We start from the raw sequence: 16,896 nt of genomic DNA, 5'->3' as shown, positions 1-16,896 counted from the left end.
AAGGACGCCCATCTGTCCCTCTGACTTAGACTCTCTGTCATAGGAAACATCCTCGCCACATCCACTCTATCAAGGCCTTTCACCGTTAGATAGGTTTCAATGAGGTCACACTCCATTCTTCTAAATTCTAATGAATACAGGCCCAGAGGCATCAAACGGTCTTCATATGACAAGCCATTCAATCCTGGAGTCATTTTTGTGAACCTCCATTGAACCATTTCCAGTTTCAGCACATCCTTTCTAAGATAAGTGAACCAAAACTGCTTACAATACTCCATGTGGCCTCACCAGTGCTGAATAAAGTCTCAACATTACATCCTTGCTTTTATATTTGGTGCAGAAACAATGACTGATCTATTGATTTCTGAAAGTGATTAATTGATGAACAGGTTGGCAGATATAGCATCTTCACCTGAAGGGTGTTGGAAGGGTGAAGGAGACGTTGCCGTGGAGAATAATGTAAGTATGTTATTGCCATGATCTGGCATTTGTACAACCACAATTTTGTTTGCCAGAGATGTCTTCTGAATCTTTCCTTGGATTTGAAGATACCCAGTCTTGGATCAGCTTCAGTAGCGTGCATGTGTACGTAGTATATGTTCATGTCTGTCTGAATTAAGAGCAACTCCAGAAGCATCTTCTTAAACTAACGTCTATTAAAAATAGATTAACAGGTCATTCATCTAATTGTTTACGAGATCATGGCTGGTGGCAATATTGCTGCCTACATAATAGCAACTAACCCATTCAAAGGTAATTCACTGTAAATTAAGAACTTTAGATATCTTTCAAAGCTACATTAATGATGGCCAAAATGAAAATTATCACTAGAACAGCAGGGAAAAAAAAGATGTTAATCAAAACTTATTCCACAGTTCCAAATGACTCCTGACGATAAGCTTATTTTTTTTGACAAGGAATGATATGTTGTATTGTTAATGTGTATAATGTTGCACTAGTAATTGAATTTTAATTGGATAAGAATCAATTTTCCTTCCAAATACCATCCCTTTTGCTGGGACACACACTGTTTCTGCTTGATTTACCTTTGACTGTACAGAGTGAATGTAATTACTTCAGTATTCTCAGTGTGATGTAATTGCATTATTGTATTTAATCAGTGATGCTGATTATTGCAAAGAAAACATGCACTGCAGAAAGTGACTTATTTATTGATCTTTGAAAGTGATAGAAAATGATGAACAAGTTGTCAGATACAACAGTTTCACTTGAAATAGGGCAATGTTGCCATGGTGAGTGGCGTATCCTTGCTATTGCACGATGAAGCATGCATATAAACACATAATTTTGCTCTGCCAGAGACTCTCTGATTTAGGGAAAAGATAAGAAATCAAATACTGCCAATGAATTAATGTAAAGTGCATAGAGCAGACTCATTTTCTCACCCTGTTATCTCCAGAGTTAGATGATAATAAAAACTTACTTCAGTAAATTTTCCATTTCTTATTCTGGTTACACACTCACCCCTTCTCCTCCTCACCTGCCCATCACCTCCCTTTGGTTCCCTTCCTCCTTCCTTTACTTCCACAGTCCAATATCCTATCCTATCAGATTCCTTCTTTTTTAGCTCTTTACCTCTTCCACTTATTCCTCCCACTTATTTTCCTTCCACTTTCTTATTTCATCCCCACTCTCCAACCCACCCATCTTCCCCCTCACCTGGCTTCACCTATTGCTGCCAAATTGCCCTCCTCCCCCTCTGTGATGGCATTGGATTTGGTGACTGTGAAGTTCTGACTCAAACAAAGATTGAAAGACCCATCCGATATAGATAGCAATGGGTACCCTCACTAAAGGGAGGTCATACTGTAGCCATGTACTCTTCAAAGGCAAAATCACAACCCTGTTTAACCTCCATGCCAAGCTTAGCTGCCAATGGCCACTATTTGAGTGTCAGACCTGCTCCCTACCAAGGAGGAGATACTTCCAGCAAACTAAGTATTATCTAATATTTAAACATATTTAAACTAATACATCTTCAAATTTAGATACAATTCTTAAAACACGTTTCAAATTCACAGAGGTTTTCTATCTTACAAAAGATTTCCAAATTACAAAACAACTTCTAAAACACAAAGGGTTTCCAAAACACCGATGCAATTCCTGCTAAAAAGACATACCAACACCTGACAAATGAAAGAGTTAATTACTGTGAAATTAAAGGCAGAAGAATACATTCTAGTCACTGCATCTTTCTGTTATTCAACTTGCAGTTCCTTGACCATTCCTAACTAACTTGACTCCTGTCTTGCATTTATACTGTTTATTGCTACCTGCTAACTTCACACAGGTGATATTTTGTTAGGTACTTTTTCACATAGATGGTCTAAAAGCATCTGGTGACAGTTTGCAAATGCCCAAAATTAATGCTGTGAATATTGATAGATCAGGTATTTGACATGCTAAGTGACATGTACCAATCTGGTCTGCAAGGTTGCTTGAACTAAATAAGTTAGCCAATGTTGTCTGGTTTGATGCAGGCACAATTAGCATAACAAACAAGAGAAAACCTGCAGATTCTGGAAATCTGGGTAACACACACAAAACGCTGGAGGAATTCAGCATCTATGGTAAAGAGTACAGTCAACGTTTCGGGCCGAAACCCTTCAGCGGCACAATTAACCCTTTCAACTTAAAACTGATTACTGCTTTATATTTACGTTAAGAACTGAAGACTGGCTCTTGTTTATGACAGGAAGCTCAGCAAAGAATATTGATAGGGAGTTTAACTTAATGGAAAACAACTCTTTGATCTCTGGAAGTGTCAGCTGCTGTGTTAGAAAGCTGAGTTTGACAAGCAAGTTCCCTGGACAGTTAATATCTATTTCACCTCTCCTTACCTTCTTATTCTGGCTTCTGCCCCCTTCCTTTCCAGCCCTGATGAAGGGTCTTGGCCTGAAATGTCGACAGATTATCCTATTCCACAGATGCAACCTGAATTGTTGAGTTCTTCCGGCGCTTTCTCTGTGTTACTTACTTCAGTATGTTTGTAATTTTGTTTTGTCATTAGCTCCATACTGTAGCCCACCAAGTCCCCCAAGACACGGCAGAGTTCACACACCAACAGGAGGGCTACCCGGCAGCACAGTGCGATTCACCTGTGATCCAGGCTATCGATTGATTGGACAAGGTACTGCAACATGCACAAGGTTCCCCCAAGGATTTTACAATTGGAATACCATTCCTCCTCTTTGTCAAGGTAAGAAAAATATTATCTGTCATGCATCATTATATCAATGCTCTCTTGTAGAATTGATTTAACAATTGTAACAATGAAACAAAAAAAAATCTAACTTGATCTGAACTTGACATTTGTCAAGTCTGCAATTCTTAGCAAAATGTTGCTCTACTTTCAATAGATGTTTTATTATTTGCTGCCAATATTCAATGAAAGTTGCTGCACCGTGGGCAGGAATTTCCAATAGGGGTATAATCAGTGAATTAAGTCCAAAGTATGTTGAAAGCTGAAATGAGGCCCAGTTTCTGCACAAGCTCTGTCGCAAACTCCTCTAGTCTAAACTCTCCAAATTATAAGTACAATTAAGAGGCATACAGGCTTAAAACCCCTGAGAACTGTCCATAAGCTCATTTTCCGTGAGTCAGAAATGAACAATTTCCCATGTATTGGTCCATCAAATATTTTATATGTTCATCCAAACACTACCCATAATTAAATCAATGGAACATATATCATGCCCAGTTGTTAATAAATACTACAAAAATTAATATTATTTGTTGGTGTTCTTTAAAATATTATGGATGAACTTGCATAAAGTTATATTTCAATAAGGCAGTCTCTTCCTAACCTGCTGTACAAGATTTTGAAAACTTTATGACTTTGATGAGATCAAAAAGGTCCTGAAAACTAAAGAAGCACACTATGAAAAATTAAGGTGAAGAAAATTTTACCTCTATGGTGAGAATGGAAAGTACAAGGTTTCCTGAAAGCCTTTTAAATCTTTAAGCAATACCTGATTTATATCATTCAGGACATTAGACCGAGTTAATGTTTCCCAACTGAATCTGCTGTGGGACCAGTTTTATGAACAAGAAATACTACTGACGAAAGGATTGTGGGTTCACAGAAAACACTGACAAATAAATGAGCATAAAGAAGCTATAGCCAACAGTAGTAGATTGTATTCTAAACATGAGAAAATCTGCAGATGCTGGAAATCCAAAGCAACACACATAAAATGCCAGAGGAACTCAGCAGGCCAGGCAGCATCTATGGAAAAGAGTAAACAGTCGATGCTGCAGGTCATAACCCTTCCTGTGGACCTGATGAAGGGTCTCGGCCTGAAACGTTGACTGTTTACTCTTTTCCAAAGATGCTGCCTGGTCTCGTGAGTTCCTCCTGCATTGTGTGTGTCTAGTCTGTATTCTGTTGGAATCCATTTATATGAGGTGGAAATCATAAACTTTATTTCAAATTATTGTTAGCATTTTGTTAACCAATGATAGCTCAATTTTCTATGTTTTTTTAGCGTTTCTTATATTAGTCATTCTTTAAGAAACAATGTTACAGATTTGTAGTACATTAATCTCACTGAAGTAATATTTTTCCCATTTTTCTTATCTGCAATACTTTTTGTAAGCAGATTTCAGTGATTGTCATGCCAAATGTTGGTCACAGCCTGTCTTGTCCAACTTCCAAAATTTGGTTGATGATTTGTTGCACAGAGCTAGCCCCACCCCACACTCCCACCAAAGTGACCTACCTTAATCCTACACCTCTTCTAACCATATCAAATTGAGTCATCAACTTGTCTAAAATAGTAAATATATGTTTCTTCCTTTAAACGAAGTGACCCACTAGATCAACAAAGTGCTGTGCTCCCACACAATGTTATACAGTAATTGTGTGTCTATTTATATCACAGCAGCAATGTAAGTATTAGTGAAGTTGGTCATACTGGTGCACACTGTATCTCAGATAAAGCTGACAGATGTTCATTTTCAGCCATTTCTTGTGGCGTCCCAAAAGCTCCGGCAAATGGAACAGTCTTTGGGAGAGAGTACACTCTTGGAACGAGGGCCATCTATCAGTGCAACGAGGGATACCGACTGCAGTCTGGTGAACTGTCAACAGCTGTCTGCCAGGAAAATGGAAAGTGGAGCAATAATGGCAATCCACCACTCTGCGTGGGTGAGTATACCAAAGCAAGTTATGTTTCATTGCCTAGGATAAGGAGTCACTACACGAAAGAAGAAAAAACAGGTTGGTGGGCATTCCAGAGGCCCACAGATCCAGCTAGTTGGGATTCTAGTTTATTATACCTTATTTTTTTCTGGATTTTTCTGCCTTCTTCTGTTTGTCTCTTGCCCTGATTACACCAAGGTGATCACAGATAAAATGGCTCTAGTTATTGGAAGTCAATCATTCCAGCCCCACTCTATCACAACAGGAATTCGATAGAGGCACAGGAGATTGCAGATGCTGGAATGCAGAACAACAGTCTGCTGGAGGAACTCAGCAGGTCGAGCAGCATCTGTAAGGGGAGAAGGAATTATCAACATTTTCGGATCAAAATTCTGTGTCAGGATCTGCACACACACTCAAGTTTCAAGCAACACGCACAAAGTGCTGGAGGAACTCAGCAGGCCAGGCAGCATCTGTGGTAAAGAATAAACCGTCGATATTTTGGGGTAGTACCCTTCATCGGGACTGGAAAGAAAAAGATGAGGAGCCAGAGTAAGAAAGTGGGGGGAGGGAAAGAAGAACCATAGGTGAAACCAGGAGGGGACGGGAAGGGAGAAGTAAAGAGCTGGGAAGTTGACTGGTGAAAGTGATAAAAGGCTGGAGAAGGGGGATCGTGATTGGAGAGGACAGAAAGTCATAGAAGAAAGAAAAGGGGGAGGAGCACCAGAGGGAGGTCAAGGGCAGATAAGTTGCGAGAAGGACATGGGAATGGGGAATGGTGATAGTAAAGGGGGAAGTGGGGGGGGGTACATAACCGGAAGTTCGAGAAATCAATGTCCATGCCTTCTGTTTGGAGGCTACCCAGGTGGAATATAAGGTGTTGTTCCTCCAGCCTGAGTGGGGCCCCATCATGACAGCAGAGGAGACCAGAGACTAATATGTTGGAATGAAAATTCGAAGTGGAATTAAAATGGCTGTCCACTGGGAGATTTCAAGTTTAGTTATCATCAAAATATACAGTGAAACGTGTCATTTGCATTAGCAACCAACACACCCAAGAGAGTGCTGGAGGTAGCCTTCAAGTATTGCCACACACTCTAGCACCAACATAGCATGCCCACAATGCTCAGCAGAGCTCAGGGTACAGAGGAGATTTACCAGGATGCTGCCTGGTTTAGAGAGTATGCATTATGATTAGAGATTAAGGGAGCTAGGGCTTTACCCTTTGGAGAGAAGGAGGATGAAAAGAGACATGATAGAGGTATACAAGATATTAAGAGGAATAAATAGAGTGGACAGCCAGCGCCTCTTCCCCAAGGCACCACTGCTCAATACAAGAGGACATGACTTTACGGTAAGGGGTGGGAAGTTCAAGGGGAATATTAGAGGAAGGTTTTTTACTCAGAGAGTAGTTGGTGCGTGGAATGCACTGCCTGAGTCAGTGGTGGAGGCAGATACACTAGTGAAATTTAAGAGACGACTAGACAGGTATATGGAGGAATTTAAGGTGGGAGGTTATATGGTACTCAGGGTTTAAGGGTCGGCACAACATTGTGGGCCGAAGGGCCTGTACTGTGTTGTACTATTCTATGTATCTATATGTGTATATCCGTGTTGGCGCGTGGCCAAGTGGTTAAGGCGTTCGTCTAGTGATTTGAAGTTCGCTAGTTCAAGCCTTGGCTAAGGCAGCCTGTGTGTCTTTGAGCAAGGAACTTAACCACACATTGCTCTGCAACAACACTGTTGCCAAGCTGTATGGGTCCTAATGCCCTTCCCTTGGACAACATCGGTGGTGTGGAGAGGGGTGACTTGCAGCATGGGCAACTGCTGGTCTTCCATACAACCTTGCCCAGGACTGCACCCTGGAAACCTTCCAAGACACAAATCCATGGTCTCATGAGACTTAAAGACATCCGTTAGTCTTGTGAGACCATGGATCTGCGCCTGAAAAGTCTTCACTCTCCAGGGCACTCTCTCAGTGTCGTCGCAGAGCAATGTGTGATTAAGTGCCTTGCTCAAGGACACAACACGTTGCCTCAGCTGGGGCTCGAACTCACGACCTTCAGGTCGCTAGTCCAATGCCTTAACCACTTGGCCACGTGCCCACTCTCATGAGACTAATGATTGCCTATATATATGTATCTATGTAATGCAGATGCTGCGTTAAAAACTGACTCCCGTCAGCATATTGTTTGTTGCACACAAAGATGTTTCCATAGACCAATCAAATAATCAAACATAGATTTTTTTTAAAGATACCCATCCAGTGAACTTAATAAAGATGGAATAAAAAGACTTGTTCTATTGGTGAAATCGATGGAGTGCTGAGGTTTGGGGCTCCAGGTGTATTCACTACAATAAGGTAGAAGAAGGGAATAGGGTTTGAGACTAAACAAATTGCTTCTCTGAGAGTGTAGAGGTATGAAAGGTCAAATGGCTTTGTTCAGTATTGTTTCCAAAATAAGTAAAGAGGCCAATGTTGACTTTTAAGTCTGTGAGGCAAGGTGTAATGGTATAGATCTTACATTATACTGTGGTTATGTAAATTTTGAGTTCAGCTCTGTTGTCATTTCTTACCACTGTAAGTCAAGAAGGATTTATTCAAGTTTGGAATGCAAATTCAATAGAAACAATCCAAAGCTGAGAGAGATGAAACTTACGGTATGTTGCATGGACTTGGCTTACATTTCAAAGATGAAGTGATGGTCTAATTGTTGATGAAAGGGGATGACGGGAGATCAATAGAATGTATTATGAATTAATTCAATTTGAATCAACAAATACAGAGATGTTCCAGTCTATGAATAAATAAATGCAGGAAAATAACCATTAAAATGAACACTTTTCTTGCAGCAGCCATTCTTCACCACGTGATTTGCATCTATGTTTCCTTATGATCACTATAGTTTTTAACAACCTTGCGAGGCATCCATTGTTCTCTGGACTAATGTAAGAGTATCTCATCATTTTGGCTCAATTTGATATGGTTTGGTGAGATTTGTTCTGACCTACTTATCAAAGTGAAATATGACAATGGAACCGTTTGCCGCACTGGTGTCTTCATCATTCACTTCCTGATTGGAGCAGCATACTTCATAAAACTTCTCTCTTCTATGCCAGGTGGGTTGACCACACCAGAATATCAAATCTATGCTTTAAATTTCCACCTTTCACAGCTTATCCTTGTGATTCCACCAAAATCAAGTTGTCTCTTAGCTATCACCAAGAGAGCTGCTGCTGTGGTTTGACCTTAGCGGGAGCTGAAGTGAGTCTGCCCAGTTCTGAACCAAAGTTCTGAAAGTTGGAGACAGTCGTCATTCTGCTATTTATAGGGATTGGAAACACACTCAAATAGTAGAGTTTAAAAGATTTTATTTATCACATCAACTCCTATAATACAGAAGCAAGCATCATTGAATTCCAAGAAGCTTCTGTACAAGTATCTGGCAGGTAGACCATTTGGATGGTGCAAAAGTAAGAACTTTAAATTGCTAAGGTATTAGAAGCACTTCAGGGGCAGTCAGGATCTGTTTAATTGAATGGGTTGCAAGTCAGCAGAGCTGGAGCCAATGTCCTTGCAGAAGGATTTGCTAAGGTTATTGAGAGGGTGTAAGCAAGCTTAGCAGGGAAAGTGGGGAGAAATAAAGCAGGAAGAGGAAATCAGAAAGATAGCAAAAACAAGGTCAAGCAGCAAGATGGGCCATTGCACAGAAAAAATGTTAAAATGACAACTTTAAAGGTGCTGAACTGTAATAGTTACAGAGGTTGCATTATTTGCTGCTGTACATGGCACAAACAGAAGTAAGCTGAAAATGATCTAATTGATATAATGGAAACATGATAGGAGGATGACCAAGATCGGGAAGGGAGGCACAATAGTGTAGTGGTTAACATTATCACTTTAATCAGGATCCAATTCCCGCTGCTGTCTGTAAGGAGCCTGTATGTTCTCCCTGTGACCACTTGGGTTTATTCCGGATGCCCTGGTTTCCGCTCACATTCGAAAACAAATGTATGGATAGGGTTAGAAGAAAGACGAGAAAATCTGCAGATGCTGGAAATCCAAAGCAACACACACAAAATACTGGGGGAGCCCAGCAGGTCAGGCAGCAACTATGGAAAAGAGTAAACAGTCAACTTTTCAGGTTAAGGCCCTTTATCAGGACTCATGGGCAGGGTTAGTAAGTTTTAGGCATGCTTTATTGGCACTGGAAGAATGGTAACAGTTACAGGCTCTCCTCAGCTCAATCTTTGCTGATTTGGTTTGACACAGACGACACATTTACATTGTATGTTTTGATGTACATGTGACAAATAAAGCTAACCTGTAATCTTGATCTCTAAGTATCCCAATGTAGCCGATGTTTAGAAAGACAGACAAATAAAGTGATTGCCTTGCAGTTATTTTAATCTAGTGTACTGAATCTGATGTTAACAATGTGACCTTTACGTTGAGAAACTAAATGCAGATCGAGTGTTCTCTTTATGGAGTATCTGCACTCTGTGCTCACGGGTGACCTTCAGCTTCCAGTTGCCTGCTATGGTAATTCATCATTCCGCTCCCACTCTGCTCTTTCTTTCTGTGTCCTCCTGTGCTGTTACACGTGGTCTAGAGCAAGCTAGAGAGAAAAGTATTTCATTTTCCATCTGGACACCTGCAGGAGTCAATATTAAAATTCCCCGACTTTAGAGAGCCACATTTTCTTTCTGTTTGAACCAGAACTGAGCATTCCATTGTAAATTTCATCATTTTGATCATGTTTTTTTTTCTTTTTGTCTTATTTCTATATCGTTTGGCCTACTGGGCATGTCTGACAACCTTACCATTAGCAAAACATTGTACAGGCAAAGAAGTTTTTTCTGATAACAACTGCATCAAATCATCCGATCTCAACAAATTAGAGATATTCCTTAGTTCAACTTATCCCCTTTCCTAACCTTATCTACTAACTATAAGCAACATGCACAAAATGCTGGAGGAACTTTGGCAACATCTGTGGAGGGGGATAAACAGTCGGTGTTTGAGGTTGAGACCCTTCATCAGGACTGGAAAGGAAGGGATAGGGACGGGGGAGGGGATGGAGTGCAGGTTTGCCGGTGATAGGGAAGATGGTGGGTGGAGGAGCGGAAAGTGGAGTAAGAAGCTGGGAGGTGATGAGTGGAAGAGGTAAAGGACTGAGTAAGAAGGCATCTAATAGGAGAGGACAGTGGACCAAGGAAGAAAGAGAAGGAGGAGAGAAAGCAGATGAGTTTGGCCTCATCATGGCAGTTGAGGAGGCTATAAACCAAACTGGGAATGGAAAGACAAATTGATTTGCTGCTACTAAACCTCACCACTGACGCTGCCCTCATCCACATCTCCATTTCTCAGACATCCATGCTCACCCCATGCCCCACCATCTGAACAGGGATAGAGTTTCCCTTGTCCTAACCTACCACCCCAAGAGCCTCCACATCTAACGCATCATTCTCCGCACCTCCCACTATCTCCAACAAATACATGTTTACCTCTCCCCCACTCCCCGCTTTCTGCAGGGATAGCACCTTCCATGATTCCCTTGTCCATTCACCCCTCCCCATTAATTTCACTCTTGGCGCTTATCTCTGCAAGCAGCCAATGTGCTACACCTGCCCATTCACCTCCTCTCTCACCTTCATTCAGGGGCCTGACCAATCCTTTCAGCTGAGACAAAACATCTGCTGTGAATCTGTTGGGGTTGTCTATAGTATCCAGTGCTTCCAATGAGGTCTTCTCTACATTGGTGAGACCCTGTCATAAACTGGGGGACTGCTTTGTCAAGCGTCTTCACGCCATCTGCCAAAAGTGAAATTTCCTGGTGGCCAACCATTTTAATTCCTATTTGCATTCCCATTCCGACATGTCGGTCCGTGGGCTCCTCTTGTGCCATAATGAAGCTATTCTCAGGATGAAGGAGCAATACCTCATATTTCTTCTGGGTGACCTCCAACCTGATGGCAAAAACATCAGATTCTCCTTCCTGTATTTTTTTTCCTTCTTCTATTCCCCACTTGAGCCTCTCTTCCTCTCTTCTCACCTGCTTATCACCTCCCCCTTGTGCCCCTCCTCCTTCCCTTTCTCCCATAGTCCACTCTCCTGTCCTGTCAGATTCCTTCCCTTTACCTTTTCCACCCACCTGATTTCACCTATTACTTCTAGCTACACTTCTCCTTTCCACCCTCAATTTTTATTCTGGCATCTTCCCCCTTCCTTTCCAGTCCGAAGAAGGGTCTTGACCAGAAAGGTGAACTGTTTATTCATTTTCATAGATGCTGCCTGACCTGCTGAGTTCCTCCAGCGTTTTGTATGTATTGTACCTAAAACGTGCATTTATCTTTCTGATTTCTGATAAACGTTAAGATCTGAAACATAAACTGTTTCTTGTTCGATAAAATTCTGACTGACTCAACGTGTGTTTCCAACAATTTATTATTATTATTTTTATTTTTTTCTCAGCTCAAGCTGGTAAAAACTGAGGTACGGGCATAAACAACCACACTCATTTGTCAATTGCTAGAAACTTACGGACTATTCTAGTGGTGTTTAGTATTGTGGCTTTCTGAAGAATTACATAGATATTACTGTGTAGCCCTAATTGTTTAATGCTATTGTGTAGCGTCTTTAGGATGATACAAGTTGAAGATATTACTATCGGGACGATGTATACCTTGTCCATGTTCCAAAGATTTTCTAATTTCCTCTTTTATTTCAGCATATTTCCGGTGTCTTTCACTTCTTGATTTTTGTAAGTTATATGTGTTTGGAATGGCTATATCTATTAAATAAGTTGTTCTTTCTTGTTTATCCTGTATTAATATATCCAGACAGTGGTTATGGATTGTGCTATCTGTAATAACTGATCAGTCATATTAGTAATAATAATAATAATAATGATGATAATAATGTTATTATTTCAGATGTCAAGCATCTTCTTCTTTATTTTCAAAAAGGAAAAGGGGTTGGTGCAGTACTCTAGAGAAGGGAGCAGATTAGCACAGTCGTAAGAAATAATTTTGGCTTGACAGGCCCTGATGTAAAGCTAAAATTAATTTGGGTTGAGCTAAGAAATAGTAAAGAGCAGAAAGCAGCTGTGTGAGTTATTTATACATCATCAAAATGTAATTGTAATTGTGCATGTGCTATAAATACATAGAGAATGGACAAATCAAATTTATTGTGATAAGGTGGAAGAAGAATTCATCGTATGTATATGAGATGCTGGTTCAGTAAGTAGGTTAAAGAACCAACAGGGAAAAGACTAATTCAGTTCCTGTTTTGTGCAGTTAACATAGTAGATGTGGTGTAATGGGATCTTCAGAAGGTGTTCAATAAGGTTCCACACAGGAGTTTGGTCCACAAGGTTAGACAGTATAATGAAATGGATTACAAATTGGTTGTAGGCAGAAAGCAAATGTTAGTAGTGAATGGACTAATACATAATTATCAGACTGGCAGGTGTAGCATAAATACAGATTGTAAATAGCTGGGGACGCTGCAGGGGTTGGTGCTATTAGACCCCCATAGGTCCCCAGTAATTTACAGTCAATATTAAGTAACATATACGACACACTGAGAACTGAAGAAGGGTCTCAGCCCAAAACGTTGACTGTTTGCTCCATAGATGCTGCCTGACAGGCTGAGATCATCCAGCATTTTGTGTGTGTTGCTTTGGATTTCCAGCATCTGCAGAATTTCTTGGGTTAATCTATATTAAGTATTTGACCAAAGGCATCATAAGTTTACTGATGATACTGAACTAGGAGAGTTTAGCAAGTGGATTAAAAAAGGCTTAACAGTAGTATGGACAAGCTGAATACGTGAATGAGAATAAATAACATGAAAAATTGTAAAGTCATCCACTTTAGTAGCTGTAGCAGAAAATGGAGCATTTATTAAACGTCGAAAAATTGAGTAGAGCTGATGTTAGAAGGGACCCAAGTACATTTGTACACAAGTCGCTTAAAGTCAGCATCCAGTACGGCAACAGAATAAGAGGGCATGTCAATTTTTATTCTGAGGGGATTTATATCAGTGACGACTGAAGTTTTATTGTATTTGAATAGGTCCTTACAGAGATGCTGCCTGGTATATTTTGTGTAGTTTGGTCTCTTTACCAAAAAGTGATGTACTTGCCATTGACAGAATGCAGCAGAGGTTCATTAGGTGGCTCCTCGGATGACGAAGTTACCATATAAGGAGAATTGCATTGGATTGAGACAGAGTTCTCAAGAGTTCAGAAGAATGACAGGTGATCTCACTGAGACTTACAAAATTCTTAAAGAGCTTGGCAGGCTAGATGCAGGAAAAATGTTTCCTTTGGCGAAGGACAAGGATTACAGTCATTGTTTTCAGAATAATTGATAGGACTGCTTAGTACTGAAATGAGCAGAGATTTCTTCAATCAGAGGGCAATGAACCTTCAGAATTTTCTACTCCGAAGGACCGTGGAGGTTTATCTACTGAGTTCATTCCATAGATTACTGGGCTTGAAGGTAATCAAAGAAAATGGAAATAGTACTGGAAAATGGCTGATTGATGAAGAGACACCTTATATTCTGGGCAGCTTCCAACCTGATGGCATAAACATTTATTTCTCTAACTTTAGGTAACTTATCTTCTCTCCCTCTCCTCTCATTTTCCATTCCCCATTCTGGTTACCCTTTCACGCCTTCTATTCTCCTCACCTGCTCATCACCTTCCTGGGGTTCCACTCCTCCTTTCTTTTCTCCCATGGTCCAATCTCCTCTCCTATCAGATTCCTTCTTCTTCAGCCCTTTACCTTTCCCATCTGTCACCTTCCAGCTTCTCACTTCAATCCCCCTGCACCCATCTACCTTCCCCCTCACCTGACTTCACCTACGACCTGCTACCTAGTTTGTACTACTTCGACTCTCCCCACCTTCTTATTCTGGCTTCTTCCCTCTTCCTTTTCAGTCCTAATGAAACGTCTCAGCCTAGAACATTGGCTCTTTATTCCTTTCCATAGATGCTGCTTGACCTGCTGAGTTCTTCCAGCATTTTCTTTGTGTTACTCGAGCTTGAGGTAGAAGGTCACTCCTATTTATTATTTTTTAACATAGATACAAGAACTGGTAGTTAGAGTACAGTGTACACTCGTAAATACATACTCAGAAAATTAAAATTAAAAAAGGATTTGCAATGTTTTGCTGGAAAATAAAACTGGTGAAGCTGCCCAATGTACTAAATGTCAGGTCATATGTATAAGTGCAAGGAATAAACAATGAGAGCAACACACATAAAAGTCGCTGGTGAACGCAGCAGGCCAGGCAGCATCTCTAGGAAGAGGTGCAGTCGACGTTTCAGGCCGAGACCCTTCGTCAGGACTAACTGAAGGAAGAGTGAGTAAGTAATCCCTTACTCACTCTTCCTTCAGTTAGTGCTGACGAAGGGTCTCGGCCTGAATCGTCGACTGCACCTCTTCCTAGAGATGCTGCCTGGCCTGCTGCGTTCACCAGCAACTTTTATGTGTGTTGCTTGAATTTCCAGCATCTGCAGAATTCCTGTTGTTTGCGAATAAACAATGAGATGTTGTTTTATCTACTTTCCTCAATTTAAGAACAGATTTTTTTTACCTTATCTAACATAGTTAGAAAATTAAAAGAAAAGGAAGTATGGATTGTTCTTGAAATGATCTGAAGAAACAATGCAAATTAGGTGGTTCTGTTTGAAATAAGACAAAGGCAGATCAATAGACTACAATATTCCTTTTATTTATTGTACATCATTGCCAAACATTGTGATTGAATTTAAGAATGTAAAACAGGGAGGTTAATTCTAATCCTTGATTGATCAAATCGATAACCAATCAGAAAACTGCAACACAACAAGTAACGAAGTAATAACCTGCTATTGATTGCAACTCGATGTACATTTTTACAGCTGTGACTTGCCCTGAAGTTAATAGTCTTCGTGTAGATCACGGGAACTGGAAGCTGTTAAATGGAGATCCGAATCAATATGGAGCTCAAATGATTATCACTTGTGACCCAGGATATTATCTACAGGGACTGAGGGTCATCAGCTGTCAAACTAATGGGACTTGGAGTGTTGGACACCAGAAGCCCAGCTGTAACAGTAAGTAGAAAGTAGTTTTTGTAAGTTAATAATATAAAATAATTAACTCAAAACTAGTTAACCATCTTGCTGTGAGCCTGAGCATACCCTCTTTTGTTCGTTAGTTTATTTATTGACAGGAAATATCTGTTACTTTTTTTAACTGACCCGTTAAGTGTTTTGAGCTATGTTAGAAATTTCATTTTGGGTTCCTACTGACTCAAGTTCATAAATTCATTCCTTGTATGTAAAGTTGATCTCAGATGGATTTAGTACTTCATTTTAATCTACAGTGTGTGCTGTAATGATCTCAGATGGACAATAGTTGGCCTAAGCACTCAAAGGTTAAAAAGAGGGAAAACAACTAGGTAAACAACAGGAATTCTGCAGATGCTGGAAATTCAAGCAACACACATCAAAGTTGCTGGTGAATGCAGCAGGCCAAGCAGCATCTGTAGGAAGAGGTGCAGTCCCCCGTCCTGACGAAGGGTCTCGGCCTGAAACGTCGACTGCACCTCTTCCTACAGATGCTGCTTGGCCTGCTGCGTTCACCAGCAACTTTGATGTGTGTTGCTAAAACAACTAGGTTTCTGTTTTCATCCTCCAGTCCGGAAACACATCATGCATCAATGTCTCTGCAAATGATTCTGCCTCCTTGCACGAAGAACTTGAATATGGACAAGTGACCCAATACTTCTGAAACGAATTAGTGTACATGTCTGCGACACCGAAACTCTGAAATGGAGAGGCCAGTAAAGTCTCCTTCTCTGCACCCCTCCCCCACTCAGTAATTAAAAAGCCAGGAACAGTCCTCAAAACTGGAGATTCGCCTGCAGATACTGATGTGCAGTAATGGTGAAGGATTTCTGTAGACCAAAATAGCTTGTAGAAGAGGTTAAACAGGATTCTGTTCTTCAATCCCCATTGAAAATTTTGTAGAGCAGCAAAGTCAGTTGAACGCTATATCTTACTTCTACAACAGACTGACGGAATTCTGTCAGAACAGATGTGGCACTGTCAGTTGATTCACTGTCTTGCGGTTCTAGGTTCTATCTTGCTGTCGACGTGGAATTAGTATTGTCATACGATCAAGAAAGTTTCCTCCAGGTGCTCTGCCTTCTTCCTACACCCCAAAGACAATCAGCAAGTTGCAAAACCTGGGCCTCTGTACCTCACTCTGCTACTAGTTCTTCAGCTTCCTTATTGGAAGATGATAGTGGTATGGATCAGTAATAACCACCTCTTGCTGATATTAATACAGGTGCACTGCTCTACTCTCTACTCTCCTGAGTGGTAGGCACAGATCAAACATCATCTGTTGTTGGTAGCATCTCAAACGGTGAAGCAGAGGCACGCAAAGGTGCGACGGAGCAGCTGGTTGAGTGGTGCCATAGAAACAACCTTGCACTCTGTGTCAGCAAGACCAAGGAATTGGTAGTGGACTTCAGGAAGGGGAGTCGGGAGAGCACACACCAGTTCTCATCAGAGGTCAGCGGTGAAAAGGGTGAGCAGCTTCAGGTTCCTGGAAGCCAACATCTCAGAGAATCACTCCTGGGCCTAACACGTTGATGCAATCAAAAAGAGGCCAAGCCAGTGGCTTTACTTTGTTAGGAGCTTGAGGAGATTTGTATGTTATCAA

General features: G+C 40.9%; 1 protein-coding gene across 1 annotated transcript in view; it reads left to right on the top strand.

Annotated features, from left to right (window-relative positions):
- Positions 1-16,896, top strand: part of csmd2 (CUB and Sushi multiple domains 2) — a 689,393-nt gene that overhangs the window by 553,355 nt on the left and 119,142 nt on the right. Inside the window, exons 44-46 of the mRNA XM_072247323.1 lie at positions 3,032-3,220; positions 4,985-5,170; positions 15,084-15,278. Coding sequence (XP_072103424.1) covers positions 3,032-3,220; positions 4,985-5,170; positions 15,084-15,278 — 570 coding nt within the window. The remainder of the gene's footprint in view (positions 1-3,031; positions 3,221-4,984; positions 5,171-15,083; positions 15,279-16,896) is intronic.

This window comes from Mobula birostris, chromosome 30, assembly GCF_030028105.1.
Source record: "Mobula birostris isolate sMobBir1 chromosome 30, sMobBir1.hap1, whole genome shotgun sequence".
In the NCBI taxonomy this organism is placed as follows: domain Eukaryota; kingdom Metazoa; phylum Chordata; class Chondrichthyes; order Myliobatiformes; family Myliobatidae; genus Mobula; species Mobula birostris.
The sequence above is the reverse complement of the archived record's forward strand: the minus strand, read 5'-3'. Positions and strand labels throughout refer to the sequence as shown.